Source organism: Stenella coeruleoalba (genome assembly GCF_951394435.1).
Source record: "Stenella coeruleoalba genome assembly, chromosome: 10".
NCBI classification, from domain to species: Eukaryota; Metazoa; Chordata; class Mammalia; order Artiodactyla; family Delphinidae; genus Stenella; species Stenella coeruleoalba.
In genome coordinates this window covers 100,623,472-100,639,007 of record NC_137156.1, presented here as the reverse complement: position 1 = coordinate 100,639,007, position 15,536 = coordinate 100,623,472, and the positions used below count along the sequence as shown (strand labels likewise).

General features: G+C 41.8%; 1 protein-coding gene across 3 annotated transcripts in view; it reads left to right on the top strand.

Moving 5' to 3' along the window:
* TMCC1 (transmembrane and coiled-coil domain family 1) overlaps positions 1–15,327 on the top strand; it is a gene marked incomplete at its 5' end in the record, with an annotated part of 220,993 nt that extends 205,666 nt beyond the window's left edge. For all 3 annotated transcript variants that reach the window (XM_079933886.1, XM_079933887.1, XM_079933888.1), the window contains 2 exons: positions 8,665–8,800; positions 11,205–15,327. In XM_079933886.1, the coding sequence (XP_079790012.1) occupies positions 8,665–8,800; positions 11,205–11,519 (451 nt within the window). In that variant the 3' untranslated portion in view covers positions 11,520–15,327. The remainder of the gene's footprint in view (positions 1–8,664; positions 8,801–11,204) is intronic.
* Positions 15,328–15,536: the final 209 nt, after the last annotated feature.

Below are 15,536 nucleotides of genomic sequence, written 5' to 3'. Positions count from 1 at the left end.
GTTAAAAGACAACAATAAAACAAATCTAAAAAACAGGTAGCGTTGGGCTTCCCTGGTGGCGCAGTGGTTGAGAGTCTGCCTGCCGATGCAGGGGACACAGGTTCGTGCCCCGGTCTGGGACGATCCCACGTGCCGCGGAGCGGCTGGGTCCGTGAGCCATGGCCGCTGAGCCTGCGCGTCCGGAGTCTGTGCTGCGCAACGGGAGAGGCCACAACAGAGAGAGGCCCGTGTACCGCAAAAAACAGGTAGCGTGAACCAAGCAGTTCAGACCCTCCCTGCACCTCACTAACAGGGGAAGGTTGCAGCGTTTTTCTCAGTCTCCCATTTCTTAATTATAATTTGAAGTACGTCCCAGAGAGGAAGGAGGTGAGGATTAATGGAGAAATGTCATCATGAATTTGAGTTCCTCCGAGGCAGACACCGGGTAGCTGTCGTTGTTATTGTTATTTTTGGTGCTGATGTTTTGATGCTTACAGTGATTAAGTAGGTTAGATTGAACCCCAAATTCATCCACCACACACACTCCTCCACCCCAAATAACACCACATCATTTTCACTGGGCTCTTTGTGTTAGCCTGTTTGCAGACCGTAATTTCACACGTGGATTACATAAGCCACTCAGGCTGATAACACTGAAAAAATGTTTGATTGGAAATTGCTAAGCATGGTCAGGTTTGTGCTTTCAGTTTGCAGGTCGTGAGGTTGTGAAAAGAGCTGAGGAACAAACTTCCGTGACCCAGGTGAAAAAATTAGGGAAAGTGTTTTAATAATGACAAGCCAGTACAGTTTTTTCAGGGTACTGAGGCAACCCAGAAGACTGCATTGCAGGACACCAGGGGCATCTTGCCAACCTCTTTGTTCATCATGTTTTGCAAAAGCCTCAAATTTTATGGCTTTCTCAGTCTCCTCCCTGATGTTTCCTGCAGATTGGAGGTGCTTACTATGGTAACGCAAACACAACTGTTTGTGTGAGTGTCATAGGGTTACAGCTACACAATAACAGCTTCAACTTTTCTGTTCTTTCAGAAAGCCATCATTCTCCAGGTAATTCTTATGACTTGAAGAGGAAAGTAAATGCTGGTAGTCATTAGTGGATGAATTAATGGGGCTGTTTCATCTGGACCCTTTGTGGGTTTTGCTTCACCCCTGAGTTCTGCAGCTTTGTGTCACCTCAGCAAGTCTCCTAACTTGTTTGTGTTTCATCTGTGGGAAAATGGAGCTCATTTTACTTACCGAAATGCTACTTTGCTATTTAACTATTTGCTAATAAAGTGCTATCTTTGGGAGCGATAATTACCCCATTGGAGTTTTTCCCATTTAGGAAGACTCAGCTTGAGGAGATCTTGCTGTTAATTCCCACGTAACTGTGAGTAAATTGTTCAACTTCTGAAAGACTTCATTTTCTACAAGGGTATGGTAATCCATGGTAAGGATTAGCACTTTCTACGCAACTCTTTCTGAAGATTTGCAAAGATCAGCTAAAATTTATTTAAGAGACTTTCCTTCACACACATACAAAACACATGCCATGAAAGGAAGGTAGATAGGAGGTTTTTATCAATTTAAAGGACAGCTTGGAACAGGCCAGTGAATGGAACTAGTTGAATTATCTGGCAGACTTGAGCCAGATAATGGCAGGAGCCATTTGTATGCTTGTGCTGGCCCTGCTGGTGAGGAAGTAAGAAGAGGCTTGTGCCCAGAGTTGAGAAGGACAGAATGTGTGCCCATTTGTGTGATGTCATAGAAAAAACAACATGAATATACTGGAAACAATGAAAATTCCAGAATATATGAAATTGAGAATGTGGAGATAGATGAAGAAATGAAGGATTAGAGGAAAAAATCAGAAGCAGGAAGCCGTGAACAGTGGAGCCATATAGTAGTACTTGGGATCACATGGCAGTCGACAAGTGGTGCCTTTGAACCACCTCACCTAGGGGTTGTAGCCTTTTTTGCCAGGCATCTACCTCCTATGGAATCCACACAGTTGCCCTTTGGCGTAGATAGATTTCTTCTTAACAGATGAACAGGGTCACTCACACCAGTGTGTCCCAGAGCCAGGATTTGAGTCCAAAACCTGGATGAGCTGATACATCGGCTTGTACAAACTGCATAACACAGCATAAAAACATCCCTAAGTCAAAAGAAGGTGCAAAGCAGAAGCAGTGAAGGTGGAGAGCCTTTAGATATGTGGAGTGAACAAAATTCGGTCCTAAAATGGCTTCCAGAATCTGTGACATGTTAATGACCATTATATGACAAACATTGGTTTATAAGCTTCAAGAGTTAGAAACAAGTGCTGAGGACTTTTGCAAGTACTCCATTATTTATATATAGTATTACATACTCATGCATAGCATTAAATAATTATAGAATTTCTCCTTTCACAAATGGGTTAAAAAATCTGAGGGGCAGCCTCAGGTGTTATTTAATAAATCATCTTAGCTGTTCATAGGTGTAAGTATCCAAAACATGTTTTGTCACAACCCAAAGCCATGAAACAGCCCAAAAAGGAACCTGAAAGAGATACATGCAGGAGGGAACTCCATAAAATACTCTCAAACAAAAGCTGCAAATGTCACAAGGAAATCTAGTTGATGAAAGAAACCCACTGTGAAACAGAAATAAATGAGACATTATACTGCCAGAGAACAACAGAATGATACCTTCCAAGTGCTAGGGAAGAATAACTACATGTAGGCTGCTCTGTCCACCTGATTCATTATTCAAGGAAGAGGATAAAATCAAGACACTTTCAGACTCATGTAGATAAAAATTACCTCTTATAAAACCTTGCTGAAAGAAATACTACAGGATATATTTCAAGAAGAAAAAACATGAACTCACACCATTGGTGAAAGAAATCAATAAAGCGTGTTGGTAAATCTAATTAAGGTGGGGACTTAAAATTATATATATTGAAAATTCTTAATGTCTACATCAATTTGGATCTAAAATTCTGGAAGAGAATATAGGATTCAAGGGTTGCATTTCAAAGGAATGTTAAAGTGTTAAAAGTTTGGGAGCAAAAACATTTCTTATACCCTAATCTGCCTGTCACTTGCCACCTGGCAAGTTTCTGTTCACTTTATTCCTGTCCCCTTAAATTGATGGGTGCTCACAAGAGCATGAGGATAAATAAAACACAAATGCAAATGCGATTTTGCTTTTCAATTAGAGGTTTATGTATGAAATTCCTGAGCCCTAGGCAAAAATTACAAAATAGGCTGACTTATTCTTTCTTCTTCTCACCTGACCTTTTATGATATACAACAAAATGTATATCACCCTAGCAAGGACAGTTACCAGGCTTAGGGGCTGAGATACTCTCTAGCAGCAAACTCTAAGCTCTGAGTGGCCTTGCCCTTACCTCCTGCCTTTTGTGTCTTCACCCAGGATGAAGACAAGTGGAATAGAAGACAGGCTTATCTTTACAAATAACATAAGGCAAGAGAGATGAGTTGAAAGAATCCAGTCAGCAGCCTGAGTTCAAAAATGATACTGACAGGGCTTCCCTGGTGGCGCAGTGGTTGAGAGTCCGCCTGCCGATGCAGGGGACCTGGGTTCGTGCCCTGGTCTGGGAGGATCCCACGTGCCGTGGAGCGGCTGGGCCCGTGAGCCATGGCCGCTGAGCCTGCGCGACCGGAGCCTGTGCTCCGCAACGGCAGAGGCCACAACAGTGAGAGGCCTGCATAACGCAAAAAAAAAAAAAAAAAAAATGATACTGACAGATGCGTGTGCGGTCAGGACTTTAGGGATTAGTTGTGTGGAAATCCATAGGGAACTATCTCCTATTGCTGAATGCAGGTATCACAGGTAATGTAGATGAGAGAGGGGGCTTGAGGTGAGAGTTATGAGTCGCTAGGTTTTAGTTCAGTTTTAGATGGATAGCTGTATCTATCTAGCAGTGAAAACAACTGCCTTAGGAAAAACCATACCCTGCCACTAGAGGTGTTCACAGAGAGATTGCTTGTCAGGGATGTTGTAGAAATAGTTCCTTGATGGAAAGAGATTTAAGTAGGCTTTTTCTCATCCCTAGAATTTAAGATTCTTTATAGTCAGGGAACTTATTTTTATCTTTCAAACAATACTTTAACTGTTTGTGGTGTATTTCTCTTTGTAACCTACTGATTTTAACAACTCTAAAGGGGAAGGGGGAGGTATGTGAAATAGTGATCATCTTAGAGACATGTAAAACAGGGTGTGAGATACTGGATTTATTTTGTAGTTAGCACAGTGACGTGGACTGCCGATGAGCCTAAGATGAGACTAAGGCCATGAGTCAGTCACCACAGGAAATATTTGGTTAGTTAAAAAGGTTTTCAAATTGCCCATGAATTCCTTTCAGGGAGCACGTACTCACGCGATGCCTTCTTCATTATGCAGTAGAAACATTTTCGAAAGGGCCAGTGTGTTCTTAGTAGACTGTGAAGATGGAAAGGAGAGAGACATTTTTTAACACCTCCTGTGTACTCAAATGCATATACAAGGTAGAGATTATTACCCTCAGTTTATAGATGAAGGAACTTGCTATGCAACTTTGAGAGGTAGAACCAGGAATCAAACCCAAGTGCTCCTGGCTATAACACCTATAATCATTTTTTCCCAATGTTTATTATAAAATTTTCAAACACACTGCAGACTTGAAAAAAATTGTACAGTGAACATCCATACACCCACCTCTTAGATTCTACATTTTACAATATTGTCTTATTGTATATCTTTCCATCTGTCCATCCTTTATCTGTTGTATTTTTTTGATGCATTTCAAAGTAAACTACAGGCATCCATAATTTTTCTTAACAGCTTTATTGAGATACGCAAGTCAATTGTTTTAGTATATTCATAGATATATGCAACCATCACCATAATCTATTTAGGACATTTTCATCAGTCTCCAATCTTCTCAGTCCTGCCCCAGCCCCTGGCAACCATTAATCTTTCTGTCTCTATAGATTTGCCTATTTTGAATATTTCATATACATGGAATCATACATTTTTCAGGTCTTTCTTACTGGCATGCTTCACTTAACATAGTATTTTCAAGGCTCATCCATATTGTAGCATGTGTCATTACTTCGTTTCTTTTTCTTTCCAAGTGATACTGCATTGTATGAATAGACCACACTTTATATATCCACTCGCCAGTTGATAGTTGTTTCCACTTCGGGGCCATTATAAATAATGCTCCTATGAACATTTGTGTACAAATTTTGAGTGGAAATAAGTCTTCATTTCTCTTTGGTGTATACCTGGAGTGGGATTTCTGAAGCATATGGTAACTCTATGTTTAGCTCTTTGAGGAGCTGCCAAATTTGTTTTCCAGAACAGTTGCACCAGCAGTATACCAGGGTTCGAAATCTCCACGTCCTCACCAACACTTGTTATTATCTTCTTTCTTATTCTAGGTCCATAATCTTTTTTTTACACTCCTCCTCCCATTGACTCCACCTTGACATAAAGCTTCAAACCATCACATCAGTGTAGTACTGTCCAGGCCCCTCTGTGGCTATGTGATTTGGATCAGCTTTAGACCTGACTCACATTTCTTACGTATGAAGGGAATTAGTTTATCTGGGCTTCTTGAATTGTTTCAAAGTGGCATCATAGCACAGAGGTTAAGAACTTTGGCTTTAAAGTCAAACCAACCTGGATTCAAATCTTTGCTCCCCTGCTTAATTTCTGTGTGTCCTTGGGCAAGTCTCTTTACCTCTCTGAGCTACAGCTTCCTCATCTGTAAAGTGAAGATAATACCTACTCCCTTCTTGGGGTTGTGGAAGTTAATTTACATAGTAGACACTGAATAAATGGTAGCTGCTGCTATTACTTTTTAATTTGTTCTAATGGTATTTGTGAGCCATGTTTAATATCAAATAAGATTCTCCAACATTCCTGAAAGGCCTGAAAGACTATACAATTTGTGGGCTAAGGGGTTGAGGTGGTAGCCTATGGAACACATGCCAAAGATGTCATCTGGGTCTGCTTTCATCAGCATGCAGGCTGGTTGCCACTACCACCAGGCTCCCCTCCCTGCCACCCCACATTAATCCTTAGCTTAGGACAGTTCTTTGCTGCCAGGCCCAGCCCTTCCCTTAAATCCCAAGGGACTGACACAATGGAACACCACTTTTAAAAAGTGTCTAGCCCCTCTCTGGTGAGGAGAAAGAATAACGAAATCATCGAACACTGAAAACACCACAAACGATGAGCTTAATAGGACAATCATAAAAAGACAATATATTAACATAATCTTGTGGCATTTGTTGAACTTAAAATTTGGTGGAAAATCAACTCCAGAGGTGGCATCTGTTTCTGAGCATGCCCAGGGTCACAGATAAAGTGAAAAAAAAAAGGCAGAGTCACAGAGAATCCGCCCTAGTTACAGACAAAAAGTGGAAACCTTTCTGATCAATTGTTCAGTCACTTTAGTGACAGTTTCAGTGGGAAAGAAAGCAGCACAAAGATTCTTATCAAGGACACAGGAGAACTAAATAGGATTCAGTAACATAGTAAAAAGGGTCAGCTGCACCTTTTTTTTAAATCCTTGTTTCATAGCGAAGGAATGGAGTTTAGGATATAAATGAATATAATTATTCATTATACAATTATTAGAAGGGAGAATGTTGGTGATGTCACCACATAAAAATTACCTTGAACAGAGAACTTGCATGTATTCCTTAAAAGTTTGTGTACTATACATGTGGTTAAAAACAAGAGGAAAAGGGAGGGTAGTTTTAAATGTTTGAGTTTGTTCTGACATTTTTATTTTTTTAATACGAAGTCTGCTGAGACTCACATGCTAGTGTTAGGTGTGTGCTTGCCTGGGCAGCACTCAGCGGTAGCATCTGCGGGGCATTGGTTCCGGGACACACATTCCCCCTACTCCACCCCCATGGATACCAAAATCTGCAGATGCTCAAGTCCCTTATATAACCTATGCACATCCTCCCACATACTTTAAATCACCTCTAGAGTACATATAATACCTAATACAATGGAAATGCTATGTAAATATTTGCTGGCGCACAGCAAACTCAAGTTTTGCATTTTGGAACTTGGTGGAATTTTTTTTTCCTAAATATTTTCACTCCGAGGTTGGTGGAACCTGCAGGATGTGGAACCCCAACTGTATATATTCTCCTGTTTGGATGAGCCCTCTGTCTGACTGAGACGCTTCCATTCTAGTAGCCCTAAGCTAGACCTGTTTTTATTCTTCCCTTTCTAGGCTTCTTAGTGTGTAGTCGTCAACCTTTCTCCTACCTACTTAGCTCCTTTTTTGGTTCCTTGAACTCCACCCACAACCTGCCCCAAGCTTCACCACTAGCAGACAACCCAGTTTCTTAAAACACCGTGTTCATCATGTCACCACACCGCACTCCACCCCCGCCCAGCAGTGTGCTTTGGGCCCTTGTACTGTCTATTCCAGAATCTCCACTCCCCTACCTACCTTTTACGGGCAAATTTCCTTTTTTTTCTCCAACTTAGGTCTACTGTTCCAGTTAGCCTATACATTTCCACCTCCTGTCCTTTACCTGTGTTCTTTTTCCACCCGGAATCTCTGATCTCGTCCTTTAAAACTGTTCCAATCCTACTGGTCCTTAGATGCCCTGCCCAGGTCCCATATTTATGTAGAATAAACCTTTTCATATGTAGTCCTAAATGCTAGAGGTGCAAGATGAACAAAATGATCCTTCCTCCTGAGTAACCTTATCTCCCTGCATTCTCACAGTTTTTTACTCACCTGCAGCCACACTGTCCCTACTTCTTGTCCCTAAAACCTGCCAAGCTAATTCCCATCTTGAGACCTTTATACTTGCAATTCCTTCTGCTTTAAGATACTCTTCCCCTCACAGCTTCACGGGGCTTTTTCATGTCATCACTCAGGTTTCAGCTCTCATTGTTTAGAGCATTGAATGGGGGAGAGGCCTTCCCTGACCATTCCAGCTTCGTCAGCCGTTGGGCACTCTGCCATATGCCCATACTGATCTTTCCTGGTTTACTTATCCATGCCTGCGGTCATCTTGGTTTTCTTGCCTTCCACCCCGACTGCAGAACGTAAACTGAGGGCAGGCGTTCTGTCTTGCTTATTACCACAGTGTCCGCAGCACTTTGAACATACCGGGCACACAGAAGGCTCTCAGTAAATATCTGTTGACACTGTCACAGACACTGTGCTTGGCTATAGTGATGATGGGCTCTGAATAATGAACATACAGGTGAGTGACCTGCCGGGTGTTGGAATAAGCTACTGGTGATTGCCAGAAGGTCAGTTTCCATTTATGTGCTGTTTATCTTCTGATAAGACCCGCTTAATGTTGCTGTAGTTTTTGCCTCTCCCATGTACTGCTCAGAGCAGAATAAGAACTGCCTCGTTTATAATGGGTATGCTTAAAGCTAATCAGGGCTGCTGGCCTCACTACAAATACCGTGTGTTGAGAGATGTGGAAGAGCCATGTTGCTGCTATGATATGGCCTTGTGACAAGCTGTCCATTCCAGGCACTAAGAGCTGTACCCACTAGCATGCCCTGTTACCTCAGGCCACTCACTTAATTTCTTTGTGCTTTTATTTTCTTCCTTTGCAGAATGGATTTTGGGGATTGGATGTGAATAATACCAAGAAAAATACAGAATGCATAAAAAATTTAACTTTTCCCCCTTCTTAGATGTGAACGATTAGAAGAACAACTAAATGACCTAACAGAGCTCCACCAGAATGAAATCTTGAACTTGAAGCAGGAATTGGCCAGCATGGAAGAGAAAATTGCATATCAGTCCTATGAACGGGCTCGGGACATTCAGGTTAGCATGAAGGATCAGGTGTAAAAGCAAAAGGCTAACAGAAAGTAGAATGTTGGTTTCCAGGGGCTAAGGCATTAGGGGGATGGGGGGTGGGTTATTGTTTAATGGGTCCAGAGTTTCAATTTTATAAGATGAAAGAGCTATGGAGATAAATGGTGGTGATGGTTGCACAGCATTATAAATGTTTAATACCACTGAACTGTACACTTAAGAATAGTTAAGATGGTAAATTTTATGTTATACGTATTTTACCACAATAAAAAAAGAAAAAAAGGAATGAAGTACTGATACATGCTACAATATGGATCCACCTTGAAACATTATGCTCAGTGAAAGAAGCCAGTCACAAAAGGCCACATAGTGTATGATTCCATTTATAAGAAATGTCTAAAATAAGCAAATCTGTGGAGAGAGAAAGTAGGTTAGTGGTTGCCGAAACTAAGGGAAGGGGGAAGGGAGTGATAGGTAAAAGGTAGGGGTTTATTTTGGGGATGATGAAAATGTTCTGGAATTTAATAGTAGTGATGGTTGCATAACATTGTGAATTTACTAAATGCTTCTGAATTAAACACTTTAAGATGATTAAAGTGGTAAATTTTATGTGTATTTTACCACAATAAAAAAAATGTTTAGGGGAAAAAAGGATGGAGAGGGTAGAATATTGAGAAGCTTATACCAACTGTAATATGCCTGCTCTTCAGATGCGGTGCATTTCTCAAAAGTCTATGCCATTTGGAGGTGGTATGCTTGCTTGCGTTCTTAGGAAATGTTTCTTAGGATCACAGTTGTCTCAGTACATGGAAAAGCACATGTGCTACGTCTGTCCGTTGCTGCTTCAGGAGCTGCTGTGACACGTCTCAGGGCCATCTTACCTATCTTCTCCTATGGTAAAGGGGGCTTTTGTGCTAGCTGCCAAATCCAAACCTTTTACAGGTGCATTGCCCGGCAGTTTACAAGAGCAACACAGGAGGCAATAAAGTTTAAGGCTAATACTCCTCTAGTTTAATCTCTGGGAAAACACGATATTTAACTTTTACTCATCCCATTTGGGAGATATTTCTAAGAAAACAGTTGGTGGTTTCATATGAAAGCATCTTGAAATAAACTAGTCTTAGAGAAGGGAACTGATCCAGGAAACTTTTATTACAAAGAATCAAGTGAATGTCTAGATCATTTGCCCAGATGCCATCTTCTCCATGCCCCGGAATTCTGCTTACGTTTTAGTTTTTTTCCCCAAGGTCATTCTGGGCTGGAATGTATCTGTTGTATGTCCATTCTCTAGCTTAGCTTCAGTCTGAAGTTGCCTAGCCTTCACCTCAAATCCCAGGAAACCAGGGCCCACTGAAACCAAGATCAGAAAAACCCAGGGCTCCCACCACTGCTGAGCTTTGGAGGGTATCTGACAATTGCTAAGGAAATAGGTTCTGTCCTCTGAGTGTTATGGTAAATTTTATATAAACTCATGCGTCAAGATTATGGCCTTGAGAGGAGCAGATCACCTGAAATGTTTGGTCAAGTGTTTGGGCATAGTGTCTGTCCTCTTCACAGAGATCAACTCTTCTTAAGAAGACAGAGCAGGGAGCCCTTTCCCCTGATGTCAGGGAGTTATTTAACTTGAAAACCACCAGGTAGTGTGTACAGGGATGTCCAAAGAATGTTCACCTCTCCATTGTTATAGTGGGAAAGTTGGAAATAACCTATGTCTCTCCAGTAGGGAACTGGCTGAATAAACTGTGACATATCCAAACTATAAATGCTAGGTAGCCGTTAAAAAGAACTAGGTGGGCCTCTGCGCGTTGACACGGAGAGATCTCCAGGACCCGCTGTCAAGTGAAAAAAGCAAGCTGTGGATCAGTCCTAGGGTATGGTACTATTTTCACTAAGGCAGACAATTTTTAAATAATTCCACGCATATCCCTAGGGACATATGTGTATAGACTTAAACATGGGTGAAAGGATGAACACACACCAAATTGACAGAGTTATGTCAAGGGCAGGGACTGGAACTGAGGAAAATACCAAGAGAGACTGCCTTTGTGTCCTATTTGAAATGTTTTTATGTTGAACAATTATGTGTGTCCTGTGCAACTTAATAATTTTTAAATGGAAGAAAAGAGAAACAAAATCATGTATTTGAGATCTTGTTATTAAAATATTCAAGACCAAATCTAATTGTGGCAACTGCTTCCTGTGAGCTGTCCCACAGGAGTGCGATGGAAGGCAGTTTAGGTGTATAATAGTTACTTGAATTGTGAGTTATGCATTTGGCCTCTCACATTCAAGACTCTAGCATATTTTAAATCATTGGCGTGGTTCAAGATGCATCTGGCCTGCCCAAGGGGCATGTCAGCTATTCAGAGTACTTGTGAGCAGAAAGCTTAACTCTTCCCTGTCTGGCCCACAGGAGGCCCTGGAGGCGTGCCAGACCCGCATCTCCAAGATGGAGTTGCAGCAGCAGCAGCAGCAGGTGGTACAGCTGGAAGGGCTGGAGAATGCCACTGCCCGGAACCTTCTGGGCAAACTCATCAACATCCTCCTGGCGGTCATGGCAGTCCTTCTGGTCTTTGTCTCCACGGTAGCCAACTGCGTGGTTCCCCTCATGAAGACTCGCAACAGGACGTTCAGCACTTTATTCCTTGTGGTTTTCATTGCCTTTCTCTGGAAGCACTGGGATGCCCTCTTCAGCTACGTGGAACGGTTCTTTTCCTCCTCCAGATGATGCTGGCACAAGAAGGCAGTGCTCCCCTACCCTCTGGCGAGTGCATGCGGCGAAGAATTAGACAGCAACTTACCTACTCTGAAGTTTTCTACAACAACAAAAGAGTTGAGTGAATCTGTTTACATTTAGAATAATGTTTTTTTCTTCAAAAGACGCAATTGCAATAGTATTTTTTAGATTTTATCCAAGAAGTTTTTTGGGCAAAAATCTTGGATCATTTTTATGTAGCATGATTTTCCTTGGGATGCAGATCTTAAACAGTCCTTTAACATGAACCAACAATCTGGAGCACACTGAAGGGCATTCTAAATTGTGGCTTGAAGGACTGCACTAAAATCCACTAAAAAGATGCGAAAACCTGATTAGGGAAACCAGTTAAACCTAACACCCTGCCTTGTCTGGGCTCACCACCTCTCCCCCTCCCAGACTAACTTTACTGTGAAGTCCTACCACATTCCATGTCTGAATTTCTGGATTCAGGGTGGATTTTCCTTGTCCGTGGAAGAACACATGGATCTCCCTGGCTTTCTCACCCAAGTTGGCCACTCATGGTAACCCTGGAAGTATGATCACTTTTGAACCTGGTCCCTTAACCTTTGCTAGGATACACAAGTGAGAGCATCATGCCCCAAAGGATCACTGCACAGTCCTACTACAGTATTTTGAAGTAGCCCTCTAAATACTTAACTTTAAGCAAATCCCATGGCCGCACTTTTAAGGTTTTTTTAAATATGTGTATAGTCACCAATTTAAAAAACAAAAAATCTGAACAGCATACTTGAAGAATGTAATACTCAAACTCTCAGTGCTTCCTTATGGTTTCTAATAGGATTTTTTATTATTGTTATTATTATTATTGGGTTTTTTTGGAAAGGGTTGGGAGGGTCTTTTATTTTTTCCTTTGAAATAAAGAAGTGATGTTTTTAAATGAAGAAATGTGTGGATATTTAAGTGTGCTGCTCCCTCTTGTCTTGAAACAATTTGAGTAAAGGAACACTTGCTGTAAATGCCACCCTCTGACACCCTTGTTTTGAGACCCAGCTTAAACTCCATCCTCTGGCTGCTGCTACTGCTTTTTGGTGTCCTGCCACCCCACACCACCACTTTATGGGCTTGGCTTGGTTGGAGAGGAAAGGGGTGCGCAGGGAGAGGGGGAGGCTGTTTCCACAAGCCAGCATGATAGGGTAGAGATTTTTTTTGCCCCAACAATATGTTTACCCAGTGACTTTGGGCTGGGATTATCTGTATGAAAAATTGAGACTGTACTATGAGAGTCATAAACAATTCCTTGTGTTTTCTTAGTTCATTTTTTAACACCCCCTAATTACTGAAACCAAAGTGATGTGGAATCTTTTGTCTGCATTTTGGGCCCAGCATCTTTAATTTCAAAGCTTTATTCTGTCTGCCCAAGAGAATCAACTGAAGATGATTTCTCCCTAAAGAGCAGAAAAGCAAATGTCAGGTTAGAAGGACTCACGTTTGGGGTGTAAAATGTTGTCAGCGTCCTCTTCATCTGAACTGACTTGTTAACATAACTATGCTCAGTGGACCTTTATAGACAGTTTAGAAAAATGGACTGAGCCTTCTTCGCCATCCTATAACCAGTTCTACCATCCTGGCGGAACTTGGGCTTTTAGAGCCTATCTAGAAAGCTTGGCCAACCTTTTTGTATTCATAGTATTGAATCACAAATGCTGTTGCCTCTTGGCCTCTGTTCTGTGCAACCAGGTGATGAGCAAGGGGCACATACTTTGCCCTGAAAAGAGTAGCAAAGCATGCCCTGCCCATCTCCCCTATACCAGGAAATTCTTCTGGAACTGGGTTAACACTGCCTGTCTGTCTGAGAGGATGGCTTACATGACAGCTCCAGCCTCCTGTGCCTTGGCAGGCTGGCCTTCTCAGAAACAGCATGTTGTTTCCATAATCATTTTCATATTTTAACTCAGGTACCCCAATCTTCACTCCATCCCCCAATGATTGTAGTACACCTGTTAGCTCTGTTGACCTCTCAAAATCAGTGCCCAGAGCAGGCACCACAGGGGTGATTTTTCTTTTAAAAAATAATTGGAACCAATTTATGTTCAGGCCAAAAACAAATTGTTCTCAAGCCTATGTATTTACAATGTTAACTTTGCCTAAAGGTATTGCAGTGACTTTAGGCAGAAGTGCCAAAGGACATCATGACCTTGTCGAACTAGCACAGTTTTTCCTAATTTTGTGCTTTAGTGAGGGAAAGACAGTCCCACAAAGTTATTGGAAAGATGCTCTAGCCACAATCCTCCAGTTTTTCTAAGACAGAACTTCTGAGTCCCGTGAACTGTGTAGAGACTACGAAGTATTGTGGGCACTGGAAGTCATTGGCTAGATGGATTGAAATTGTTCCCATTTGCCTTGGGACAGTTTCTGTCAAAGGAAGGTTTTCGCCTCTGGAAAGCCCCCTGAGCTCCCAGCCAAACAGGCCCGCGCTGACTGTCCATCCTCCATTCTCAAAATGTCCTCGGAAGGACCTCCAGGCTAGGTCAGGCACGGTAATGGCTTTCTAGATCTCTTGTCCCTTGATTATTCACCAGGCCCAACAGTTGTCTGCATTTAATGCTGTTTGTAACCGTGCATCTATTTTCTTGCCTTCCTTCCACTTTGTGCTGCCTATACCTGCTGCCTTTGAGCTTCTTTGCATTGTGACTGTTCCTGGGTTCTCTTATCTATTCAAAGCTCTTCTATAACCTCGCTCTAATGGTTTAACAGTTCTGTGGATGGAAACTTGTCACTCTAATGCTTCTTCTCTTTTAAAGACTACAAGCATTCCATTTGAAATGAAGCATTCCTGGATTACTGGTTAGTGCTGGTGTGTGAGGCTGACTATGGTAGCCTGGGTGACTCTGTTCAGGTTGTAGAGTGACTAACATTTACCTTTTTTTATGATAGTTGAACAGCACTTCTGTCTGCTCCAATTTCAGTTCTTTGGAAAGATATTCAGTGCATCCTAGCAAGGAAGGCTTTCTATTCCACTGGCTCCTTAAGAAGCAAAAGTAGGTTAAATTTTACACTTGCCTGACTGGGTGGGGTTTTCTCTCTCCCCTGTACCCCCTCCACCCAATTGAGGTAAAAATCTGATACGAAGAAAAACTCAGATCAAGCCTTCCTTGCTAGCCATGTCGTAACAATGAGCATAATTTTCATGTGGTCTTTGCTGTATTTGGTTTTGTTTCTGATTTCATATTCCTTTGAGGTACAGTCAGATGAAATGCTGAGTTCCAAGTGAGCTCCGGTGAGGAGCTGCCTTTCAACCTCAGAAAATGTGCATCCAAAACAAAACCAAATATTATCAAAAAACTGACACAGGTAAAATTATGGTTCCCACCCCCACGTGAAGCTGGGGATTTTGAACGTGGCTCTAAGAGTTAACATTTCTGTCTGTGTGTCGTGTATGCTGGGTGATGCCCTCAGTAGGATTGACTACTAGACTGTAAGTGTGTTTTATCAAAGTGTGTAAGAATAAAAACTCACTTGCACGAATTGAAAAGTACAGAAATGACACTTGTGAACGTGTGAACATTAACACTGTAGTTGATAGATCTTAAGCTGCTAATTGTTGAGAGAGAATTACATTTTTGTTTTGTCTGGTTGCTGCAGATTCTCAGCAGCACTTTTACTGTACATACAAATTGAAATAAAGACCTCAGCTATTAACGAGGTGGTTGGACTCGGGTTTGTTTTGCTCTTTATTTTTGCATATTCAGTTCCGGTGACAAGTTTGTCAGTCTGAAAACTTCCCACTAGTTTCTGCATTAGAAACTTTGTGAGTATGTGAGTGAGTGAGTGAGTGAGTGAGTGAGTGAGTGAGTGAGTGTGTGTGTGTGTGTGTGTGTGTGTGTGTGTGTGTGTGTGTGTGTGTTTAGCCAGTATCTTAAAACTGTAACCGATAGCTGATAGCTGGTTAGCTGTCACCGTCTCCCTGGATTGTATACACTTCACTTCAGACTGGCATTTTGCCACAGTTCCTTTAGGCTGGTCGGT